This window comes from Gossypium arboreum, chromosome 8 (genome assembly GCF_025698485.1).
Source record: "Gossypium arboreum isolate Shixiya-1 chromosome 8, ASM2569848v2, whole genome shotgun sequence".
NCBI lineage: Eukaryota > Viridiplantae > Streptophyta > Magnoliopsida > Malvales > Malvaceae > Gossypium > Gossypium arboreum.
Window position 1 is genome coordinate 135972906 of NC_069077.1, and position 24245 is coordinate 135997150.

The 24245-nt window shown below is 32.5% G+C and overlaps 2 protein-coding genes and 2 non-coding genes across 7 annotated transcripts; 1 reads left to right on the forward strand and 3 right to left on the reverse strand.

Moving 5' to 3' along the window:
- Window positions 1-293: 293 nt before the first annotated feature.
- On the forward strand, window positions 294-12360 carry LOC108469688 (cysteine-tryptophan domain-containing zinc finger protein 3). 4 transcript variants are annotated; one of them, XM_053031899.1, is made up of 15 exons: window positions 294-734; window positions 819-959; window positions 2918-2990; window positions 3103-3233; window positions 3369-3719; window positions 3853-5135; window positions 5349-5785; window positions 5873-7407; window positions 7513-7673; window positions 7899-8059; window positions 8619-8779; window positions 9166-9543; window positions 10302-10455; window positions 10548-10671; window positions 11975-12360. In XM_053031899.1, the coding sequence occupies exons 2-12, from the start codon at window positions 849-851 to the stop codon at window positions 9358-9360; spliced, it is 4599 nt and encodes a 1532-aa protein (XP_052887859.1). In that variant the 5' UTR covers window positions 294-734; window positions 819-848; the 3' UTR covers window positions 9361-9543; window positions 10302-10455; window positions 10548-10671; window positions 11975-12360. The 4 variants fall into 4 exon arrangements, with proteins under 4 accessions (XP_052887859.1, XP_017626166.1, XP_052887858.1 ...); XM_017770677.2 differs by having other exon boundaries at window positions 294-959; XM_017770679.2 differs by lacking the exons at window positions 294-734; window positions 819-959; window positions 2918-2990 and having other exon boundaries at window positions 3102-3233; window positions 3308-3719.
- Window positions 12361-13553: 1193 nt separating this feature from the next.
- On the reverse strand, window positions 13554-13632 carry LOC128279874 (small nucleolar RNA Z155). The gene has a single exon (XR_008270066.1). It is a non-coding gene; the product is annotated as a small nucleolar RNA Z155 (small nucleolar RNA).
- Window positions 13633-13697: 65 nt separating this feature from the next.
- Window positions 13698-13794, reverse strand: LOC128279870 (small nucleolar RNA R41). The gene has a single exon (XR_008270062.1). It is a non-coding gene; the product is annotated as a small nucleolar RNA R41 (small nucleolar RNA).
- A 1585-nt stretch (window positions 13795-15379) lies between these two features.
- LOC108467866 (uncharacterized) lies at window positions 15380-20144 on the reverse strand. The gene is made up of 4 exons (XM_017768679.2): window positions 19922-20144; window positions 19674-19719; window positions 17562-18386; window positions 15380-17302 (listed from the first exon to the last, which is right to left on the reverse strand). Exons 3-4 carry the CDS (start codon window positions 18384-18386, stop codon window positions 15611-15613), a joined length of 2517 nt encoding a protein of 838 aa, XP_017624168.1. The 5' UTR covers window positions 19674-19719; window positions 19922-20144; the 3' UTR covers window positions 15380-15610.
- Between the last annotated feature and the right edge of the window lie 4101 nt (window positions 20145-24245).

The following is a 24245-nucleotide window of genomic DNA, read 5'->3' on the forward strand; positions in this document are numbered from 1 at the left end:
ATTATTAATTATTAAGTTCGATTAATTTAGTTAATTACTTGATTTTGAACAACTTTCAAATAATTATTAATCTGTGACAACTAATTTTTTAAAATTTGAAACGATAATTTCAATTTTTTACAACTTTTAATTAATTGGTTGAATTTTATTGTTTAAATAATTATATCTATCACTTCTTAATCCAATTAACCAATTTAATCGGATTTCAAGATCAACCACCACAATAAAATTTTTTTAATATTCAAATAAAAAACCTAAAATATACACCTCGAAAAGTAAAAAGACTTAGAAATGATCAAAACAAAAAACGACGAAGAAGGAGAGAGGAGAAATAAAAATAAATAAACAAGTAAATAAAAGGCGGCTGCTTTGGCACCAAAACCAGAGAGAGTTTCTCTTTCTCTCTCTCATTTTCTTATGTGCTTATTGATTCCAGCTAAAAGAGATCGCATCGAAAAAAAAGAACCAAAAAATTTCACTACAAAACAATAAAATTCGAGGAGATCCTTGAGTTTAAATCGCTTTAATATTCTTTTCGGAAATTGAACCATTCTAAAATTTTGATTAGGCGTTTGAATTTGTGATCGAGTTTTTTGTTTATATTTTTTATGGAAATTAGGGTAGAAGAGCCCCTTTCATCATGGTGGTTTTTAGGGAGTTGTTCAAAATGGTAGGGAAAAAGACTCGTGGGATTCGAATAATAGAAAACTACGTTTGAGAATTTGATAATTCAGGTCAGATTTACTCTCCTTTTTTTCTTAAGAAAAATGTTTCTCGTTTTTTGAATGATTTCGTTATGGTGTAACGATATGAGGAAGGGGCTAGGATTAGGTTTTGGTGCAAGAGAAATGGAAGAGACTGAGCTTGAAGAAGGAGAGGCTTGTTCAAATAATGACAATGACGATGCTTATGATGGCACATTCGGCCCCAAGAATGATCTATCTTCTCTCTCTTACATTGTAAGAAAACTTGGTTCTTCTTATTTCCTCTGATCTGCAAAAAGCTGGCTTTCATTTTTAAAAAAAAATTCAATGTTCATTTATATTGTTTTGACTCGTTTTTATTTCTTCATTTATATTATAATTTCAGTTTAAATGTTTTTACCGTTTGTGTTACTTTCTGTATAAGTTATGATTGGCTTTTAATTTTTTATTCCGATATTGCTAGTTTTGTGTGGTTTATGATGTACGTATCTAAAGAATTTAGCTTTTAAGAGGTTTACTTAGGTGAATAGAATTGTTTTCTACTACATGTGTAACGTGGTCATAAATGAAGGGTTTTTTTTAGTGTGTATGTAGTGGTGTATTCATAATTTTATGGTTTTCGAGTTGTTAGATGCGAGTTAGACACATGTTTACCGGAGAAGGCAATGCACATGATTTTTTTTTGTTACAACTCACACACCTTTTGCAGGAGCAAACACTGGGTTCAATGCTCATAACTTTGCTTCCTTGTATAATTATGGTAATCTTGAATGTAATATTCATAATTGGAAGTTAGCTAAGTGAGATTCAAGTGACATTCTTTTCACTTTTGTTTTGATGTAAGGTTGGTGATGTTTTATTGTGGTAATGTTGAATATAACCTTGGGGATTTTGTAATTGGAAGTTAGAGAGGAAGGTTCATGTGCATTAGTTACCTTATATAGTCTCCTTGTCTTATTAATTCTTTTAGATGATAATCATAATAAAGCATCTAATTAAGGGAAGATAATTTTTTTATGCAATGTGTCTTGCATGATCATAAATAATTCTTTTTGTTTTTGGTAGTAGTGTATGAATGGTTTTAGGGTTTTTGAATTGTTGGATGTGAGTTGGACACATGTTTAATGGGGAAGGAATTGCTTGTAACTTTTTTCCATGTAAGGTTGGTGATGCTTAATTATGGTAATTTTGAAATTAACATTCGTAATTGGAAGTTAGCAGCTCTATAGCTCAGACTCACCAAAATGGGAGTCACACATGTGTTGGCATGACACCACATGGCACTCTCAGATCTTGCCACTAAGTTTTGGGGGATTAATTGAGAATTTTCAAAAATTTTGACGAGCATAATTAAAACTTTCAAAATTTTAGAGGCTTAATGAGAATTTACAAAAAAAAAAACTGAAGGGGTCTAGTTAAAATTTTTAGAACTTTTGGAAGGCTTAATGAGAACTTTTAAATATTTTTGGGGCCTAATTAAAATTTTCAAAAAATTTTGGCCCCCCTTGGCTCCTATGACCATCTTCACCTACAACATGGACAAGGGTGCGGGGTATGTGTCCGATTCTTTAATCATTAAGGTTAAGGCTAAGGCTCAGTTAAAAATAAATGGCTCAAACAAGAATATTAGTCTAACCAGTTTTCCCTTTCAACAATCATACCTAAAAAAATAGACAACATATCAATATGGTCTTCATCCATTATAATATTCACCTAAATTGAAATTAACTATCAAAATCAAACAAATAATTCATGCAAATTATATTTGTGTAAATGTATATATTATATTAAAGTAAATGTAAAACGACTCCTCACATCTGTATCTTTCTCTTGTACCCTTTTATGGTGAATCATGTATCTTAAGCTTTAAGGCAATTGATGAGTCTGAGCAACATAGGTTAGCAGAGTAAAATTCAAGTGGCATTTCTTGAATGTTCGCTTCAATGTAAGGTTGGTGATGTTTTATTATGGTAAATTATGGGAATTTCTTAATTGGAAGTTAGGAGAGTAAGATTCAAGCTCCTTAGTTAGCTTATAGATCTCATTGTAGTATAAATGCTTTTAGAGGATTAGCTTCTAAGAGCTAGTGTACTGGTGTAGGATGATATGTATATAGACCTCTCTCTTATAACTTTTCTGATGTTTGTTCTTAGTTTCTCTCCATGTGTTTATGATCTTTTTAGTGATGTGTGGCTCCTGTAATGTTTTTTAAGGATGAGAAAATTCAACATATTCTTGGACATTTTCAAAAGGATTTTGAAGGTGGAGTATCTGCAGAAAACCTGGGTAAGCTGGAAGAAAAAGAGAACCATTGTTCTTTATGTCAAGAGTCAATACGTTGGAATTCATGGTTTGTAATTGATGAATTCCGGATTTTGGATTCTTGGCATTTGTGCAGGGGCAAAATTTGGTGGATATGGATCATTCTTACCTACTTATCAACGTTCTCCTGGCCGGTCTCATCCGACGAGTTCACCGAACGTTCAGAATTGCAATGCACCTAGATTTCCTAACACGATACAGTTGGAGGTAAAAGTTTCTTTAATCTCTTTTCTTCACTTGAAAGTATGGTTCAATTTGTATAAGGGAGGAATCTTTTGCAGGATGTTGGTTGATTTGAGAAGTCCAAGTTAAAGTGAGCACTTTGTTTGTTTTGTTATATAGGATGGTCGTCATCCTACAAATTTTGGAACCCTCCCTGCTTTAAAGGCATCATATGCGAATGATTCAATTAAGCAAGAGGTCAGCTTAACATCTACTCATGCTCATGAGGTTGCCGCTAGGTGTGAATATGCGGACAAGAAAGTTTCCAATCTGCCAGACCAGAAAACATTGAAGCTACGAATCAAAATGGGTTCAGACAACTTGTTGACACAAAAAAATGCTGCAATCTACAGTGGTCTTGGCCTTGATGTCTCACCATCTTCCTCCTTAGATGAGAGCCCTTCTGAAAGTGAAGGGATATATGGGGGAACTCAAGAGCCCTTATTTGAATCTCCAACCAGTATTCTTCAGGTAAATCCTCCATTTAATATTTATTATTCTTCTCATTAAAGGAATGTTTTTCTTTATCTTTGATATTGTATTTTCTTATATTTGATATACCTAAAGTGATTGAAGTATTTTCTTTTATTCTGAATGTGAGCAGTTGATGACTTCCTTCCCAGTACCTGGGGAAGCACTATTGTCTCCTCTCTCTGATCATCTACTTAACTTGATTGTGGAGGAAAAAATCTTAAAAGAGAATATATCTAATTCTGGAAAGGGTGATGAAATATTATTGGGAGATGAGAAAGCTAATTCAGACTCAGTGGAGAAAAAGGATTTTCTGGTGGAAAGGAAGGTTGGCAGTAAAAGGGAAATAAAGAATGGCAATGGTATCATGTCAAAGAAGGAAGTAGATAGTGATGCATTGGCTTGTGAGGAGCTTGTTTCAAGAACATTAGAGCTTCCTCTTTTATCTAATCCATATTCTGCTGTTGGCAAGGTAAAAGATAATAGCATAGCAAGAAATAAAGGTGTACATCATGTAGCTGTGGAGGAGTCAGTGGAGCCTATACTTACCCAAGATATTGGTTGGGAGAATCCAAGGGTTAGTTCAGCTCAAAAGGTTCTGGAGGAACAAAAGACAAGTGTTCTAGATGATAATTCAGGTTGCACGAGAAAATATGAGTATATTAAAGCAGAAAACACTTATAATTTTGTTAAAGCTGAGTCTAATGTTCCAAAAGGTAGCAAAGCTCTAAATAGTGAAGCGGTAGATCCTTTTAGGAAGAAGAGCAACCTGAAAGCTACATTGCAGGAGCAACACAATCTGAAGTTGCCTTCTGCCAAGGAGCAAACCTTCTCTGGTGGAAAAAATAAATCAAAAAGCAGTCTTGGTCAAGGCAGTCTAGCTGCCGAGGTACCAAAAGATAGCTTGAGGGTCGGTTCTTCTTTGATGCTGAAAAATAAGCAGACTGCTCATGTGAACAATAATACAAACAAAAAGGACTCGGGAGACCAAAAATTAGAAAGACCTTTTCAAAAGGCTGAAGATAGGGATAGAGATTTTTTTGGAGATGTTGGAGGATCAGAACATGAAGAGAACCTAACAAGTTCTTTAGAAATTCGTTCTAAAGATCAACTGAAGGAAGATGATATGATTGGAAAAAACACATTAGCCATTAATAGTTCACATAATGGCAGACGAAGTGGTAAGAAAAGAGAGGATTTACTGGCAAGCAAATCATTCCCTGGAGCAACATTGGATGGTGCTTCTAACTCTGGCAGTGTGAACACTGTTGGGGCTTCCCTTGGAACTGCAGCTCCTGTATTGATAAATGAAAATTGGGTTTCTTGTGACAAGTGCCTGAAGTGGCGCCTTCTTCCAATAGGCTTAAATCCTTCTGATTTACCTGAGAAGTGGGTATGCAGCATGCTTAACTGGCTGTAAGTTATTTATCACCCCTCTGAATTTTTATAAATATAATGGTTCAGAGTTTAGACTCCTAGTTTTTTCATGCATATGTATTGTTAATATGTTGTTCAAAAAAGAAAAAAAATGTATTGTTAATATGGTGTTGGAGCGAACATGAAATGGTTTTGGTGGTTAACTTTGTGATGGATTCTCTCTCTAATATTGTTTGTGTTGTAATTGTTTAGGCCTGCAATGAACCACTGCAGTGTTGATGAGGAGGAAACTACAAAAGCTGTTTTGACATCGCATCAAGTTCCTGCTGTAGCGAGTCAAACTAATTTGCAAAATAATCTTGACAGTACTATGTCCAGACTAAAATCAGCTGATACCTTACAGCCTGAACAAAACCAACAATGTTCTGGTTCACATGCCATGCCTCCTTCTGGAAGGAAGAAACATGGTTTAAAAGAAATATCAAATGCAATGGACAAGGATGGGCCAACTCCTATGAAGAAGAACATCCAGGCATCAGTTCTATCCGGGAGTTCAACTGATATAACTAAACCTCTCGTGATAAGTGAATCTAGTTTATGTGATCCTAGAAAATGCGACATGCCTGTCAAGAAACACAAAAGTAAGCAGAAAAAGAAGCATAAAGTGTCAGAACATGGATCTGGTGGAGGTATTCTTTTTAAATAGATATTTATTGTAAAGTTAGAGTTGCTTTTCTAAATTATATAACATGTTTTTATAAAATGCATGCGATTAGGTGATGCCAGAACTTCAAAGATGAAAGGAAAAAGGATCTCTGATCAAGATTCTTTGAGGGCGTCCAAGAAAATTAAGTCTAAAAGTTTGCATCTTGTTGATGAAAATTCAATGTATGAGCATGCTGGTAAGGGGGATCTTAGCACGAGTAATGATCTGCCAACTGCATCTACAGAAAAGGATCAACCTAAACCCAGTCAACTTTCTTCTTATAATGCTCCAAAGTTGGATACGGAGGACAGACAACAGGTCTCTGGTAAAAGACCAAAGCACAAAGTTCAGGTTTCCTTGGCTGGTGGACCAGTGGATCTGGTAAATTTTGAAGGTGGGGAAGTTTCAAGGAAGAGAAAAGCTGATGAATGTATTAATAATCAATTATATTCAGGTTCCCATCAAATTATGCGGAACCACCTCCAGGATGGAATGGTGTGTGCCAAAGAAGAGTTCAGCAAAAATGAGTACAGGCAGGAAAAGAAGGTCAGGTTATCTACGACTGGGGAGAAGGATACCTCTGCAAGTAAAAACAATGGTAAGCTGGAGAAAAAAAAAATACATTCAAAGAATCACCATAGTGGGCAAGAACTAGATAGCACTCTGTCCCAACGTGGCTTATGTGGTACAGAAGATAAGAATGGTGGTCAGTTATGTGGCAGTAGAGCTAAGGCTTCGATTGAATCTTCTAATATCAGAAAAGTGCAATTTATGAATGGTAGCGTTGATTATTTAGGCCAAGAGGTTAAATATGACATTGAACTAACAACTGCAGATGAACACCTTGATGAAGAAAATCAGAATGACAAACATGGTGATGACAATGTCTCTCAGCCAAGAAAGTCTGGCAAGGGGTCCTTATGGTCAAAGGATAGGAGTCAGAAATTTAAATCTGATTATGTGGATGAAATGCAAGGTCGTACACCTTTATGTAAGGTAAAACCTAAGAATGGCAGAAATAATTTTCAGGAGAGGCTTGGAGTTAAGTCTAATGGAAGTGAGAATAGATCTGTTGATGATAACAAAGAATCTATGGGAAAACTATCCAGTGAGAGTAGTAAAAGAGAAAATCAAAGAAATGTTGGTCAGTCAGATGCTAAACCTGATGAAACTGGAGGTCAAGATGTAATGTGCACTCTGAAGAAGAGTATCATGCAGGATGGCAATGTTAAAAAGCACATGAAAAGATTCCATTCTGACAAATCTGATCGTGCAGAAATTGCTTCTGGGAGAGGGAACTCACCATCATTACCACCCTCCGGAGGAACTCAAAATGAGATACTGACTCATTGCCCCCACCCCAATGGGTCCCAAAAGGGAAATAGAGCTGATGGATCTCAAAGTGATGATGCTTTGAAGGTACAAAAACAAATAAAGGAGGCTGATCGTCAAAATGGGGCTCAGCACTGTAGTTCAAGGCATACTGGACATAGGATCAGGGGCATTAATGCCCCTAGTCCAATGAGAAAGGATTCCTCAAACCAGGCAGCTACCAATGCTTTGAAGGAGGCTAAAGATTTAAAGCATATGGCTGACCGTGTCAAGGTTTTACCTTGTTGTTTCCTTGTAAATTATTTGTTGCATTTTTATTTTGGCCTAGCATCTATTAAGCTTGATTTTATCCTTTCTGATTTTTGAAAATTCTCTTAGAACTCTGTATCAAATGTGGAGAGCATCGGACTTTACTTCCAGGCAGCATTGAAGTTTCTTTATTGTGCTTCTCTACTAGAATCTTGCAATAATGAGGGTACTAAGCATGGAGAGATGGTTCAGTCTATGCAAATATATAGTAGCACTGCAAAACTCTTCGAGTAAGTTAAAATTTAGGTGTTATAGTCCATTTTCTCTTTCTTTTAAAATTTAGGTGTTATAGTCCATTTTCTCTTTCTTTTAACACTTCGTTGGAACTTGATCTTGTTTTAGCTAAAAAAGTTTCTTGCAACGTGGAATCTTCTGTTATTGCATTTGGTTTTGGGATGATTTATTTTTTGTGGCACCTTCTTTTACTTTTGTGTGGTTACTAATTGATATTTCAGGTTTTGTGCCCATGAATATGAGAGATTAAACAAAATGGCTGCTGCTTCTTTGGCCTACAAGTGTACAGAGGTGGCATATATGAGAGTCATCTATACTTCTCATGCCAATGCAAGTAGAGATCGACATGAGTTGCAGACAGCTTTACAAATGGTTCCTCCTGGTAATTCAAAGAACCCAGTGATTGTGCTGGCTGCATTCCTTGATGCTTCTCTGTCTAGCCCATAAACTTGTAATTGTTGTTTCTGGCTCTTCTGCACTTAGTGATCAAGGAGCAGCAGCCTTGCATATTTATTCTGGAATCTTGTTGTTTAATTTATGAAAATACCTCAAACTGAGAAGGTTAAGTTTTTAGTAGCAAAGCAGAAATTGATTGCACTGCATAAATATTCAGCTTACTTCCCATGAATTTCGTTTTTTTTTTTTTTGGGGGGGGTGGTGGGGTGGGAGTTCCTGAAGAGAGAATGTCTAGTTGCTATTTGACATTTAAGATGTTATTATTTTAGGCTGGCCCTGTCGGAATATATACATATCAAAAGATATTTTCAATTCTGCTCATCGTACTTCTATCTCCCTAGACCCTTTTCATCTTTTTTTTTTCCTTCTGTATGTTAATTTATGGACATTAAATTTATTTGTAAATGTTAAAGTTTCACTGAATGAGACAAATTGACAGCTAATATAACTTCTTTTCTTGATATTGATGGATGTTTTGATATCAGGCGAGTCTCCTTCTTCTTCTGCCTCTGATGTTGATAATTTAAACCACCCAACAACAGCAGACAAGGTTGCTTTTTCAAAAAGTGTTAGCCCTCCCCAGGCTGCTGCAAATCATGTTATTTCTGCTCGAAACCGTCCTAACTTTGTGCGGTTCCTCAATTTTGTAAGTGTAGTTTTGCTTGTATGTGATTTTGAAAGTGCAACTCATGTGTTTATAATGGTATGCACTTGAAAGCATTACTGAACATCCCCTCCCCAACAAATGCAAACCTTTTCCTCATAATAGTTCTTCTTTTTGGTCTAATGCCCAAAAGCTTTTGTCACATTCTTACAAACCCTTTCTTCCCCTATACCTTGAACCAAAGACTACCGGTTTATGTATGTTGAAATTGGACATGTGTTTTAAAACTTTGTGCACAAAAGATTCTTTAATGAATTGTCTTTTGTCTCTCTCTAATGATCATAGATTGTCATTCTATGCTTTTCTGGCTTGTATATCTTATATGAGGGTTCCATCATGACCAAAATCAAATGTGATATGAGTTGCAGGCACAGGATGTAAATTATGCCATGGAAGCTTCGAGGAAATCACGAATTGCTTTTGCACATTCTAAATCAATTTTGTCAGGGGATGAGAAGGGAGAGGTTATATATTCTGTGAAAAAGGCTCTTGATTTTAACTTCCAAGACATAGAGGGGCTGCTACGTTTGATACGCCTTGCAATGGAAGCCGTTATCCACTAAGAAAGAGAAAGTGGTTAATGAGCATGATTTATACTAGGAAGGAATTTTCCTTTTTATGGTTTATCCTTGGTGACGAAGTCCTTGAGGAGAAAAGAAATGGAATGTTCAGTTTTGCCTGCTGCAATGCATAACAATTATATTTAGAAGCTGACCAGTGCCTGCTTTCTAACACCCATTTTACACGTACGTGATGCAAGATAAATCTGGGATTTTTTGTATATTCTTTCACAAGCTTCAATTGCATTTTGACATGGAACATGCTCTATTAATTATCTTCTCAAGATGGTATTGAAGATGTGATTTGTAGGGCTTATATTTGATATTCTTCCAATTTGTAAAAATAAGTGACCACACTCCAAAAGAATTATGGTTGAATAATTTTTTTATAGAGAAATCCCACTATAGGTTGAAGCATAGATCGGTAGAATTCTAATAGTAGAGTTCGCCATTGTTTTGGCATTAATGTTCCTAGGAGGGAGTTTTGGGTCACCTCACTAATTACTTTGTTAATACAATTTTACTTAGAGAAAAATACTAGGATATGCAGCAGCAATTGCTTACCCTTTTGCCACAAGGACTTCTATTTTATCAGTTCAAGCCTCTTAAACAGAACACTGTAGTTCACAATCTCAAGTTTGCCTCTCTTGTCTGCTTTAAAAACAAAATTGCAACATCGAGGCAATATTCTTTCCCCTTCTTTCCCTTGCCCTTTATGTTAGTCGAACTCTGTTACATGTCGGATATGGGTATGCTTCTGTTATATTTGCATACCCATTAGACAATGGTGTCATATTTGCATACCAATGTCTGAATATTTGTTAAACATGGCATTGGATATGGGTACTTCAAGAAAGATTAAGAGTCGGAGGAACATAGCTTGCCCTTATCCATTCTGATTTTGTTATCTTTCAGTTTTACATCTTTTATTTCTGTTGGTGCAGGTAAACCACCATAGTACCTGTCATGGTATACGCATATGATTAATCAAGATGAGTTGAAAGAATATATGAAAAAGATGTTTGGTGCCAAATTCTATTGTAGAGGTCCAAATGAGGTTACCGGAATAAAATTTCTTTTTCGTTTTTCCCTCTAGAGGTAGGGGCACTCCTTCTTGTTTATTTGATTACCTTCATTTTCTGCTCTGGTATACCACATTTGCTTCTAACCATTCTTATTTTTTGTTGCAGTCAGATATTTATGTACCGTAAACATGTCTTTCTAATGGTTCGAAAATTCAGAATGTGGCAAGTGTTGTTGTTTGTGGGAGAGATCATTCTATTATCTTCAAGTTGGCCATCTTGCTGCTGATAGGTAAAATCACTTCCACTGGCCATTGTTGTTCTATTGAATGGATTGTTTTATTCTAAGGCTTTGTTTCTCATTGCTTTTCGAAAGTGTTTTTGGAGCCATAAGTAATGCTCAACAGACAACTTTTGAAGTCAAAAGTGCAATTTTTTTTAGCTTTTGCTTTTGGAAAAGCAGTTTTGGAGCCAAAATGACATTTTTATCCCTTATTTATAATCTAATATATTTTATTTAATATTTATATTGGGTATATAATTATTTTCCTATTGAAATTTATTTCAAATACATAACATTATATATTTAATTTTATAATCGCTATATTTTAATTGTTTTTAAAATATAGGTTATATATTCAAATTAAACATTACAAATAATTAATATTCATTGCTTACAAATATTTAAAATTTATACTTCATATATTAAAATATTAATGAGTTACAATAAATTATTTTATATTCTTACTAAAATATCATAATATTAACAAATTTGAACATTATTTGAATGCATAGTTTTACTTCACGGTATCATGTCTAAAATGGATATTTTATTTTTCAAAAGTATTTTTTTGACTGTAATATTAAATACTTAAATTTTAAACCACGCTTTTCATATTCACTTTTTCACAGTACTTTTCAAAAATATTTTCCAAAAGCAATGAGGAACTAGCCATAAATGTCTCGGCAAATTGTGTCCAAGAAATGTAGTTGGACTTGGGAGGCATTGTAGTTTCAATAATTCTTAGGGTAACTAATTTAGCCGACCGAAACAAATATAATTCGGTTTGATTTAGGTGGTTTGGAATTGAAAATCAGTTTATTGGGTTAGTTTGGTCCTATGTTGCTTGGACTTGGGTACAGGTGTCAGGTGCTGGTATGTGTGTAGGTGTTTGACTTGGGAGGGCTTATAGTTTCAGTAATTCTTAGGGTGAACATTAATCAGTTTAAACTAATTTAACCGACCGAAACCATTATAATTCGGTTTGGTTTAGCTGGTTTCGAATTGAAAATCAGTTTATTCAATTAGTTTGGTCCTATGTTGCTTGGACTTGGGTACGTGTGTCAGGTGCTGGTATGTGTGTAATAGAATTTGGTAACCTCAATGACCAAGCCTAATTCTGAGTTTTCTTTCAGACCGAGTTCTAATAGTTTACATACACACGTCTCGTTTACACTCTCAAGTGGGAAAAGCTAGTAATCCTGAGTATGAGGCATGTCACTTCTGTTGGAATGTTCATGTTTGTAGCTTTACTGCTCTGGATCTATTTGTTAGCCTCTGTTAAATTACATGGTATCCGTTGCTTTCGTTTCAGGTTGAATAATATGGGCAGTCGCATTAATTGGGAAGCTGCCTATGGATCGATGGCTATGGTGCTCTGATTTTTCATTTTTATTAGATTATCCATGTCTGGCACGACACCTTTTATGTGATGCAAATTCAAATGAGCATGGAGATATGTTCTTCCAAATAAAACCGAACGTACTCGTGTTGGCGTCCATGTTTTCCTACTTTTTCACCTAAAAATATCTCGGTTGCTAGGCTCCATGTGACATTTAGAGGACAAATTTTGGACTGACTTTTTAAAAAAAAAAAATCTCATTACTAGGCTATGACTCTTATTTTAATCAAGTCTTTCTATAAAATTGGAGCGAAATCTGAATTTGATTGATTCCTGTTATATATCATGTCCTTGTTCAATTGTGTTTTCCAGTTTTTTTATCTCCTTATTCATCATTTCTTTTAAGGATCCATGGATGATAATCGAGACCGGATCGGGTTGGTTCGGCGGTGTAATCAGTCAAAAGCTAAAAGAATTGGTAGAATTAGATTTATTATTCTACTAAATTTTAATTTTTAAACAAAAAATTCCATATTAGTTTTTTTTACGAATAATTTCTCCATTTTTGCGAAATTTTCCTAGTAAATTTTTATAAGTATTTTCAAAAGTAATTTTAAATAAATAAAACAATCAATTATTCTTAAATAATTTTATTTTTGAAAATAGCTAATTTTTAAGATATTTTAAGTTATTTTACTAATTTAAGTTAGATCATTTATATTTTCAAAATGGATCGAACATCACAGTTCAAACTTACATGCTAAGTAGAATTTTTTTTTAATTAATTTGATTATAAATTTTAATTATTTTTTATCATAATATTTAAAATTATTTATAATTTTTCTCAACTCATAAATAAATAGATAATGTCACAACCGTACTCATACTAATCACAATCAATAAAAATAAAATAAGGTCAAATATTGTTAATGTGGTTTTGCTTTAATGGCAAACTTGAGGTTTTGAGATTTTTAGATATCAGGTGTGTAAATTAACTATTTGATTCTTCAATTCAAATAAATGGAATATTTTTAAGATTATATGACGTTTTAGAATAATCGTAATAATTTTATTCGCCTTCTATTTAAAAAAATCAATTAAACTTCCAACTTAAATTTTTAACCCTCAAATTTACTCAAAATTAATATAATAAATTGCCATTTAAAAATTAATTGATTGTTAACATAATATACATGTATGTCATCGACAACAAAATTAATAAAAATATGAAACATTAATTTTTTTTTTTGTAAATTAGAGTGCCAAACTTTAGATTTCACTAGAGTAAATTATGTTAATTTTTTAAAAAAATTATAAATCATTTATCCATTGGATTTTAAGCAATGACTTGCTCAAAATAAATTAAATAATTATTCTAATTTCAATTATTAAAGAAAAGAGTAATTACAGTCGAAAGAATTCCAAAATTTGGTATCCCCGATTCTGAAATTTAGGAATAAAACAAAACTCAATTTCTAGTATTACTTAATAAAAATATGATTTCTTATGAACTAAAGAAAATTGATGGGCAAATAAAGAGAAAAGAGAGCCAAAATGATCAGATAATTGTAGTCTGATTTTCTAGTCAACATTTATGTTTTTTTCAGAACCAAAATATCATCATCTCAATGGCGGCTCTGAACGGAGTTTCTCCACTTTAACCAATCAATAATATTTCTTAATTAACAAATATGAGAGAAGGCTCAGAAGGATCCATTGGTGATTTTTAATCACAAAAAAATGGCTAAATAACCATTCATAAAATAGGTAGTTTTCAACATCATCGCCTTCAAAACGAGAGGAAGAAATCAAAGCTCAAAAGAAAAAAATATATATCAAAACTACGAAATTGGTGAATATAAAGATTCGAACAAAGAAAAAAGCGAATTCATGGCATCGGCTTTTGGCTGCGGGGTTGGACTTAGCGGAGGCGTGTATAAATAGACAATTCTTTAAATTAGGGTTAGGGTTTTTAGACGGATAAGAAGGGGCAAGCTTTATCACGATTTTACCCCTGTTCATCGGATTTGGGCTTTCAAGGAATTCTCTTTCATTACTATTATCCTCATCTAATTATAAAAATTTATAAAAATCATAATCAATTATTTTATTTTATTTTTTATCACTAAAATAAAATGAAAATACTCAAATTCATAATAATTAGGAAATCAGAAAAAACTAATAATTATGTAACTATTTTGTAATTTTGTATAGTTAAATTGTTAATATATATAATTTGATAATTATTTTATAAATTTTATAATTAAATATAAAAAAGTATTAATATAATTTATTATAAAATTAAAAATTTTGTAAAATCCCAAAATGGTGGTCTGGTTGGACTGGATGAAAGCTTTGATTTTAAAATTTATTCTTTCGAGTTACATTTTAATCACTTACGTTATCGCGTTGTAATATTCTAGTCATTGAGTCGTTAATTGTCGTTAACGAGTGTAACGATAAGCTGACGTGATACTTTAAATCATCATTTCAAACAAAAATTTTAGGTGAAATTTTATAATTGGTCTTTATATTTTTTTTCATTTTAAGTAATTTATTATTTTCTTTTATGTTATTTTAAATTTCCTTTTTTTGTATTTTTATTATCATCTGTTTCTCCTCTGTTTTCTTCTTTTATTTTAACATTGTTTTTTTATATTTTTATTTGTTAAAATTAGTACACAAACTCGCCTCACTCTAAAAAATTAAATTGTTTAAAAAAAAGTATAAAGGCTAACTTTAACAAATGAAAAATATAGAAAACTACTTTAAAAATTGAAAAGGGAAGAAAATAAAAGGAGAAGTAGAAGAGAATAAAAATAAATAAATAACAGTTAAAAGAATATAAAAGAATAAAATTAAATTTAAAAAAAATATTGTATACATTTACATAAACTTTGTATTTGAAATAATGATTTAACATACCACATCAACTTACTATTATAATGTTAACGACGATTAACAATTTAGTGACTAAAGTAACTTAAGATAAACAAAAAATTATTTTAGTAGTTTACATTTTAAAAATTATAATAATTATTATATTTAAATTTAATTATATAAATATAAAATTATTTTTTCTTTATACTATCAACAGTCTTCATGTTACTTCCTCTATTGCTGTTTATGTAAAAGGCAGCTGATTTCTCTCCATGTATTGTGCTTGGATTCGAGATTGGACCGGCGCGGGGTGGAAATAAGAATTTTGGATTGTGAGTTCATTTTTTAAAAAAAAAAATTATAAAAAGTCATATGAACCAATGTTAAATATTTAGAACAAATACATCTAATCCGCTCGAATAAAGCCAACAACTATTTCTCAAACACAAAATTTACAATAATCACACAGCAACAACCATTTTTAAATAAAATGCTAAATTTATAATCAATCCTAATTTTTTTCAAGGATTTGTATTAATTATCCTCTTAAAATTATTACTTGCGATGTTAGAAATCTCATACAAAATCAATAATCCCAAAATCATTCAATAAATTAAAAAAAAAAATTTAATCTATCATAAGAAAAGCCACAATCCTAATTTTCTAAGGATTAATCAACAAAGCATGAACAGAAAAGAAGAGTTGTTACCAAATTGAAAGACCAACTGGCTATTCTTTTCCCACTGCACCATTTCTGAAAATGGCACTCACAACAGGCCTACTGCGAACACTTTCCGAGCTATTCTGTGGAGTCTCCACCGCCTTTTGCTTCCTAAAAGTGGCATTCACAACCGGCCTACTGCGAATTCTTTGTGAGTTAATCTGTGGAGTCTCCGCTGCCGTTCGCTTCCTCTTGGGACTTAAGAACCCACATTCAAGAGCCTCTAATGCTTTAGTGGTTAATGGCCGGTTCCTGGTACTTTGCCTTCGATTGTGCACTACTGGCTGCTGATTCACCTCTGCAACTTTATCAGGTTGCATGGTAACTTCGGACTGATTGAATGACGTATGTGCAAACAAATTCTCACTATTTTGCGTGGTCTCCGTGACGAAGGGGCCCTCCGTTTCGAAATCCATTGAAACTTGACCAACATTCAAGTCTATCAATGTATGCAACTGAGATTTCGTTGGAGATTCTTCTCTATGCAAGCGGTTTTCAGCGACAATGCCTTCCTTTCGATCATCAGGACTGCCTTTGGACAAAGAACCAGCAGGAGACAAGTTTACTGATCCTGTTTGAAAAACCATATTTTCGGAATCATTGGGTGAGTTAGACCGATAGTGCAAATTGTCTTCATTTAACATCCTGTTAGCAGAAACATTTTCAACACTACAACTTGATTCTCCATTGGCGTAATCGGTTAAACCTTGCTCTTTCGTAACCATTTTCCAGTCGTCATCAAGCAGACTTGCATGGTGGCTTTCATGGTTTTTCACTGACACAATGCTCATATCAGAGGTATGGGGAATTGCAATATTCGAATTACTATTTACACAATCTGATATTTCTGCACATTCTCCCTCATCAGCCATGGCCTCTGCAGCATGAGAAATGCTATTTTCTTCGTATTCATCTTCCGAGTCATCAGATGTATCCTCCTCAGAATCACTGTAAAGACTAGAGGTGGTGGATAAGTTGGCAGCAACTTCGGGAAGTAAGCTTCTCAGCTCTCTAACCTTGGACCGTTCAGTCCCTCGGACCAAACTAGTATCTACAATCATAAACTTCATTAGATCTCGATTGCAACCAGGATTTCGTGGCTTGAGGTAACGACCATGTTTGTTCGATATAAAACCAGGATCTTGTTTTATTGCAGGCTCCCACTTATTTTCGTTTTCCTCTCTGCCGTCTTTAGGCAGCTCAATTTCAAGCTCAAGAAGCCCTGGTTCTGATGCAACTTTATTAAGAACATCACTGACGGAATCAAAATAGTGGTGGCCTTTCACTAGTCTCCTTGAGAACTTCTTAACACCAGGCATAAGAAACACCAGAGAATTCTTTGAACCAGAAAAAACCTGATCCTTAGGCTGTTCAGAATGCCAACCTCGAGCTAAAAGGCGAGGCCAAACAGCTTCCCAGAAAAGATCGCTACATCTAGCTTTGCTCAACCTAAAATCTCCGGTTAGAAAGTTGATAATGTCCACAGATGTAAGAGTAGAACATGCTTTGCCCACTGGTATTTCTGGACGAAAAGAAACAATGTGATTGGCTTTTATGGGTTCCATGGCATTGCCAGTGAGATCTTGCTTTCCTTTACCAATACCTACAGCTTCTACGAGCATAGTAATGCCAACTGTATTCTTTATAGTGAATACGTATTCTTTGAAGGATACTTTTCCCTCACCAAATGTCTTAGAAACCTACAATAATCATAGTTCATAAAACATCATGCACAAACATTTCTCTCACAAATATAGACCAAATATAACTGCAAAATTAGGTGCAATAGTTCCGCAATGAACTGAGAGATTCAACTATAAGTAGACTCGATAACAAAAACCGGGAGCTCAAACGAAAACCGATAGAGGTTCTTGAAAGGTAGACAAGAATAACAACATAAATAAATGTCTAATTATTTAGAAAGATCAAATGAGTGTGTAAAAAAAGTCAGAAATGCACCTCAAGCAACATATCTCGACATCCTTCTGAAACGTGAGAAGACAATCGTGACAACAATTCCTGTTGCCTCCATCCAGTGAACAGCTTTTGTCCATGAACACACCGTCTGCCTCTTAATTTTCGGCAGTCTGACCATCTACAATATCCATCCGACTTGTAGAATTTTCCATAATAGAAAGACAATATCTCTCCCATCCCTTTACTCTCAACAAAGTTTTTCACAAGGATAAGATTTTTCCCAAAGATGTATAACCCGAGAAGAAAACTGTTGAGTTCGATATCCTTCCACACTTCACTAGAAGAGCCTGGAAGCGGATAGAGATCACCATCCACCTGATTCAGCCTAGATTTTGGCTCCATTGGAGAGAATAAATCAACAACCATCTTAGTTTTGGTTGTAGGTTTATGCTTTAAATACTCTCTCGTGTCGTTCCCATTACCCGACACGGAACCTAAACTTTCGACTTTATATTCTGCACACCAATGGCTTAATGTAATGTGGCTCTCTCCACTGTTTTCAAAGTCAACCGCACCATTTATGCTTTCAACTTTAGTCTTTGTCCATATAAGAGGGATAGGCAACCCCATTGGGAAAGGGTTTGGCACACTCGTAACGACTTTTGTGTCAATTGGTTCCTTTACAACCTGTAAACTGCTACATTCGCCAACTAGAGGTGGAATTTCTGCTTGGTATTGATCTCCAACACGAGGAATCACCTGTGGATCTCCAAAAATTTCATCCAAAAAGGAACATGAAGCATGTAATTGTTCAGCAGATTCAACTTTAATGCCCTCTATGTCGTTATCCGAAACAGTAGTATCCATCTGCACAATAAGCGAGTAAAAACAATGAAACTGGAAAGAAAAAAAACTAAAATGGAGTTAAGACTGCATAAAACCGTCTTCTTAGCCATAATAAGCTTCAAGATGGTCCTAAATATAAAACATAGGTACACCACCCTTATATAAATCGAATAAAAAAAAAATACTATCATTGTGTATGAGAACTGTTCAATATTTTGAAATAGAATTATAGAAAGCATCAATTTCTACTGCTAGTCCTACATGCAACTGCTAAATACAATTTCCTCGAACTTAAAGGCTTAAGTACAATTTCTCAAAAGTATCCACTGCAATTCAAGATAAAGAATGAACAGAAGAAAACGGAGGAATCCTTTTGCACATGAAAATTTGTAATTACCAGCATTCAATGTGAGGAAAATTCTACCATTTTTCTTATACTCGAGATCTATCTATGACCCCCTAGAATTCAACTGCACACCAGGCACTAGAACCATTATATAGCCTAATGTGCTTGTGATTGTTCAGCATGGCATCCTTAGGGTCCCGTGTTGGTTACTGAATACTAAAAAATTGAGAAATGGAGTTCGATATAGTCCCATTTTTCAACTAAATGTAGACGTAATGAAAAAAGAAGTTTCACCCAGGCAGGCTTTTTAGCCAGTCTCGCAAAAAGAGTGCCTAAACACAGAAGGTAATATGTTTGATTCGATATGCATTTCGCGAAAGGGTCTAAGATGATTTTGTTGTCCAGCCTAACACAAAACTGGTCGAAAAACTTCATGAATTCAATCGACAAAGACAAGCACTCATCAAAAGGAAACAAACATGCACAAGCGCGCATGTGCAAACTAAGGTCATCAACAATGTAAATATAATCAAAATCTATACAATGGTTAAATCTATCATAAGAAAATCAAATTCCAGCATATTTTTTTCATTTACTATAATTAAAACAGATAAATACCAACAACAAGAACCTAAAAAAAACCTTGTGGTTAACGACATGATGATAAGGCATATGTTAACGTGCCAATTGAACAGTGAAAAAAACACATAAAACCAGAATCTAAACTACCACAATGAAACATAGTTTGTCAATACATAAACATGTCAAACAATTTCAATGAAACAAATAGATACAGAAAAATGGAATCAACCACCATTGTACAGTGAAATTTAACATGTAACTCAATTTGACCAAACATATAATCAGCCCCCCCAAAAAAAAAAGGCGAATAGTACATTAAAGTAAATAAGCAAGCAAAAGAGCGATTTTTATTTTGGTTAAAGAGAAAACATATGGCTAACCTTTATGGATGAACTTGAACGTTAAAACCCACGTCCCAAAATCAACCTGGAAAAATGGGTTTTTATTGTTAACATCTATAAACCTCGATTGTCAACCTTTTTTTTTTCCTAATTTACAAAAAAAAAAAGCACTACTTTTTTTTTCTCACTTCACTGTTTTCCAGTTACCGTAAATAAAAAGCAAAGCTAAAAACCACTAAAAAAAAAGACAAGGAAATGGGTGAAGATTAAGAGAAGATTTTAGTTACCTTGTACAAGAGAGAACTTGGTTTTCATGAATACGAGAAAGCTGAATTGTTGAAGACTTGGCAGCAATAGGGAAAAAAAAGGAAGGAAATTTTCTATTTAATTTTGCTGTTAAAAAAGGGGGAAAAAAGGAGATTAAAGCTTGTGTTTTGTTGGGTTTGATTTAAGAGAGTTGAGAGACCAAAGGCGGGTTTCGATTGACCGATAATGAACATTGTTAATCTATGTTCCATTTTACGTTGGCTTTCGACCCTCTTATTTTATAATGGGTTATTTTTCATTTTAGTCCTTAAACTTTTCAGTTAGGTCCATTTAGTTCCTTAACTTAGATTTCATCAAATTTTGATTTCGTCAGCCTTTTACATTTTTTTTACCAATATGGGGTTCAGTTGTCAAATTCAGGTTTAAAGTGTACCAAAAGAAAATACAAGTATCAAAATGAATCTAATTAATAAGTTTAAGGACTGAAAGTTATATTAACCCTTTAATAATTTTAGGAGATTGTTTTGGTACAAATGTTAAATGTTTATAGATTGGATCCTCGGTAACTAAGAATTCTTCTGATTTAAAAAATGATTTATTTTATTTGATTTTTCAACAATAACAAAATATTAATATTATTTTATATTAATATTTATATATTTTATAATTAAATTTATTTTTATTATTAAGATAGTAGTTCAGGTCAACATCGTATAAAATAAATTTCAACATTACATGTGTTATCTAATGTTTAATATGACTCATAAATTTTGGTTTAATTTAATTATATGTTTAAAATTTTAATTTTATTCAATAATATGTAATAAAATTTTAATTTAATGTGGAAGATAGTTGAATTTAGTTTTCTTGAGTAAAATGGTGTCAATCGATATAAAACTCAATTATTTTTAAAAATTATTTTAATTAAATATTAATCATTTAAAATTCAAATTAATACAATTATTTACCTTTGGATTAGATATAATTATTTCTCATGAAAAATATTAAAAATATTACGTATACAATTGTACCGAATCAAAGTATTATGTTTTACATTAAATTAAAATTGATACCTAATTTTAAGATTTATATATACTTAAAACCTACGTAAATGAGCAATCATATCTAACTTTTCTTTTCTTTTCTAGAACACTTTTATTCACATAAATTATTAATTAAAGTTGAAATTTTAACACATAAATTTAAATATCATCATATGTAAATTCTCAATATATATCTTTATTTTAATTTAAGTGGGTGAACCCTATTTATATTTATTTTAATTTAGACTTATTATAATTATATAAATATATTGATTATAATTATGATTGCAATTACAACTTAAAAAATTAAGGCTAAATATTGACACCAAAAAGAAAAAAGAATAAAAAAAATGATAATGATTATAACCAACATGAAGAGGAAGGGGCTCTTCAAATATCTCTTATTGAAGTCTATGAAACCCATATGTAGTTAGAGGAGTTGAGCCTAAAATTATAACAATGGCCCAAGCTATCCAAGGCTTGGGTGTTAAGCCATTAATCATTACCCATTATAAATTTGAAGGTCGGATTATTTGTTTAATTTGTTTGAAACAAGGTTTTGATAAAATTATTTTCAATATGAATTAGTTTATATTTTTATTTTGATAATAAAATTATATTTAAATTTGAACGGTTCATCTTTATAGGGTGGAATCGTAAATGGAGTTGTGGAAGAAAAAATATGTAGGACTCTCAGAGTGAAAAAAAAGTCAAGAGATGCCTTTGGTGATCGAGAAGTAAAAGAGAAAAAAAACTCCAAAAATCTCATTTTGTCTTGATACTAAGAAAAATATATAGAGAGGTCCTTGTAGAGACCCATATTGTACCCAAAATATTTATTTATAACAAAAATTTAATTATAAGAATATATAAATATAAATTATTTTTAAATGTTGTTATCAAAGAATAGAAGGAATTAAGCCCATGTATATATTTATAACAAAGAGGCAAACTATTTAGAGGGTTTGGGTGTTAAACCATTAACCATGCATTTCTTTAGCTCAAGGATAAGATTGAAAGTTTTGAGAATTCCCAAAATTTTATTTTTGAATTCTACTCTAAAAACATATATATATAAGTTTTTTTAGATTTATTTTAATTAAAAATTAGTTAATCGAATTAATTAATTATCCAATTCAATACTTAATTGATTTTACTAAAACTATTATAACTTGGAAAAAAACTATCAAACACCAATAATAATTAGACCTGCTTATGAGATGAGTTTGCCCGCCTACTTGAAAAGTAAGAGAGTTTGGGTAAAAATATAAGCCTGAAAAATAGGCTTGGACAAAAAAATGACCCGTTTAGAAAACGGGTCAGGCCTTGAGTAAGGATTTTTTGGCCCGAGCTCGACCCGGCCCGAATATGAAAAAATTCAGTTTTTTTGCTTTTTTCTATTTTCTTGTTTTTTTTTTCACTATTTTGCTACAATTTTACTATTATGTTGTTATTGTATAACTCTTATTTTATTGTTAATTTTGTTACTATTTTAGAGGCATTTACTTGTTAAGTTGCATTTATCTTTAAAATTTATTTTCAATTTGTTGAGAAATATTTATTTTAATGTTTTAGTATTTTGATGTATTATATATATTAAAATTTAAATAAAATGATATAAAAATGTAATACGGGTCGGGCCTAAATTTTAATATTTTTATCTGGGTTAGATTTGGAAAAAATTTTAGGCCCATTTTTAGGGCTGAACTCGAGCCTAACAAACGGAATTAAAATTTTAATTAGGCCTAACCCGACTCGACTTATGAACGCCTCTAATGATAATTCAGATTTGTTTAATAGGTAGCTACTTATTTCCCATTATTAGAATATTATCTGCCTCTTTCTTAGACTATATAATCACACCTTTAAAAGTTACTTAGTGAGCTAATAAGTAATTAGGCAATACAAGAAAAGAACTCTAATACATTTGTCGTAATCATTTTTTTGTAAAACGGGAATCGATTTGGATTTTGAAAATGAAGATATAAAAAACGGGAGTCGCCACCGATCCTTTTGACTAGGTGTGATCGGGTCACCTCATTACAGTGGTTGTTTTTTAATAAATAACTTGATTTTAAAAAAACAACTTTGGTCTACGCAAATCAAGAAAACAGGTTCGGGAGTTGGTTACGCACGAGGAAGGATTAGCACCCTCGATACGCCCAAAATTGGTACCTAGTTGATTAATTAGTGTCTTAGTGTCGAAGATTGAAAACTTGGAAGACTTTTGAAATACGATCCCTCTTTATAAAGAAAATGCTTAAATATTAAAGATCTTCTCGTCTCAAATATGAAATGTCATATCCAGTGAGTTAGGACACAACATCTTGAATTTTCAAGAGCGAGCTTGCCTTTTGTAAAATCTGTGTATTTTAAAGGGTATTCGATTATTTAGAGTGAACGAGAGAAATCGAAACCCAGTAAGTTAGGGCACGTTTTCTCGAATTTTCAAACACCGAATATTGCCTTTATTCCAAAACAAATTCTTATTTCGAGATGACAAGATGTCATACCCAGTAAGTTAGGGCACAACACTTCGCATCTTCGAGAATAAGCATTTTCAAAACTCGTATAATGATTTAAAAAGAATATATTCCGTTATTTAGGTTAAATGAGAAAAGTCGAAACCCAGTAAGTTAGGGCACGATTATCTCGAATTACCTAATACAGGATATTGCTTTTATGAAAGAATTGTTTGAATATATTGAGTAAAAATGTGATTTATAGTAAAATATAAAGCAAATTAGGGTATTAATATGTATAATAACATAATGATAGGTGTGATAGTAAAAAACAATAACATGAGCAGTTATAAGTGATGAATAAATAGAAATGTTAGTAATATGTAAATATAAACAAATGCATGAGGAAAATAAAACGATCGAATACATGAGTAAATAAATAAAATGAATAAAACATGGTAAAATAAAAATGGCGATGGCAACGTGAGCGATAATAATAGCGAAAACATAAATAATAATAATATGAAACAATGTGTGGATATATACATAGATGCATTGAGATATATACGTAATAATAGAAATAAAATATATACGTAGTATTAAAAGGAATATATACATAATATACATGTATATATATAATATATATATATATATATATATGAGATATTAAAATGTATATGCATGGTAAAACATAATATGATATTTACAATATATAAAACTATAATAAAATGATATACACGATATAATATTAATTTACATGGGCATAATATGAAGTATAATATATAAACATATATATTAAAAGTATGTACATATGACACGAATGTATTAACAAAACAATA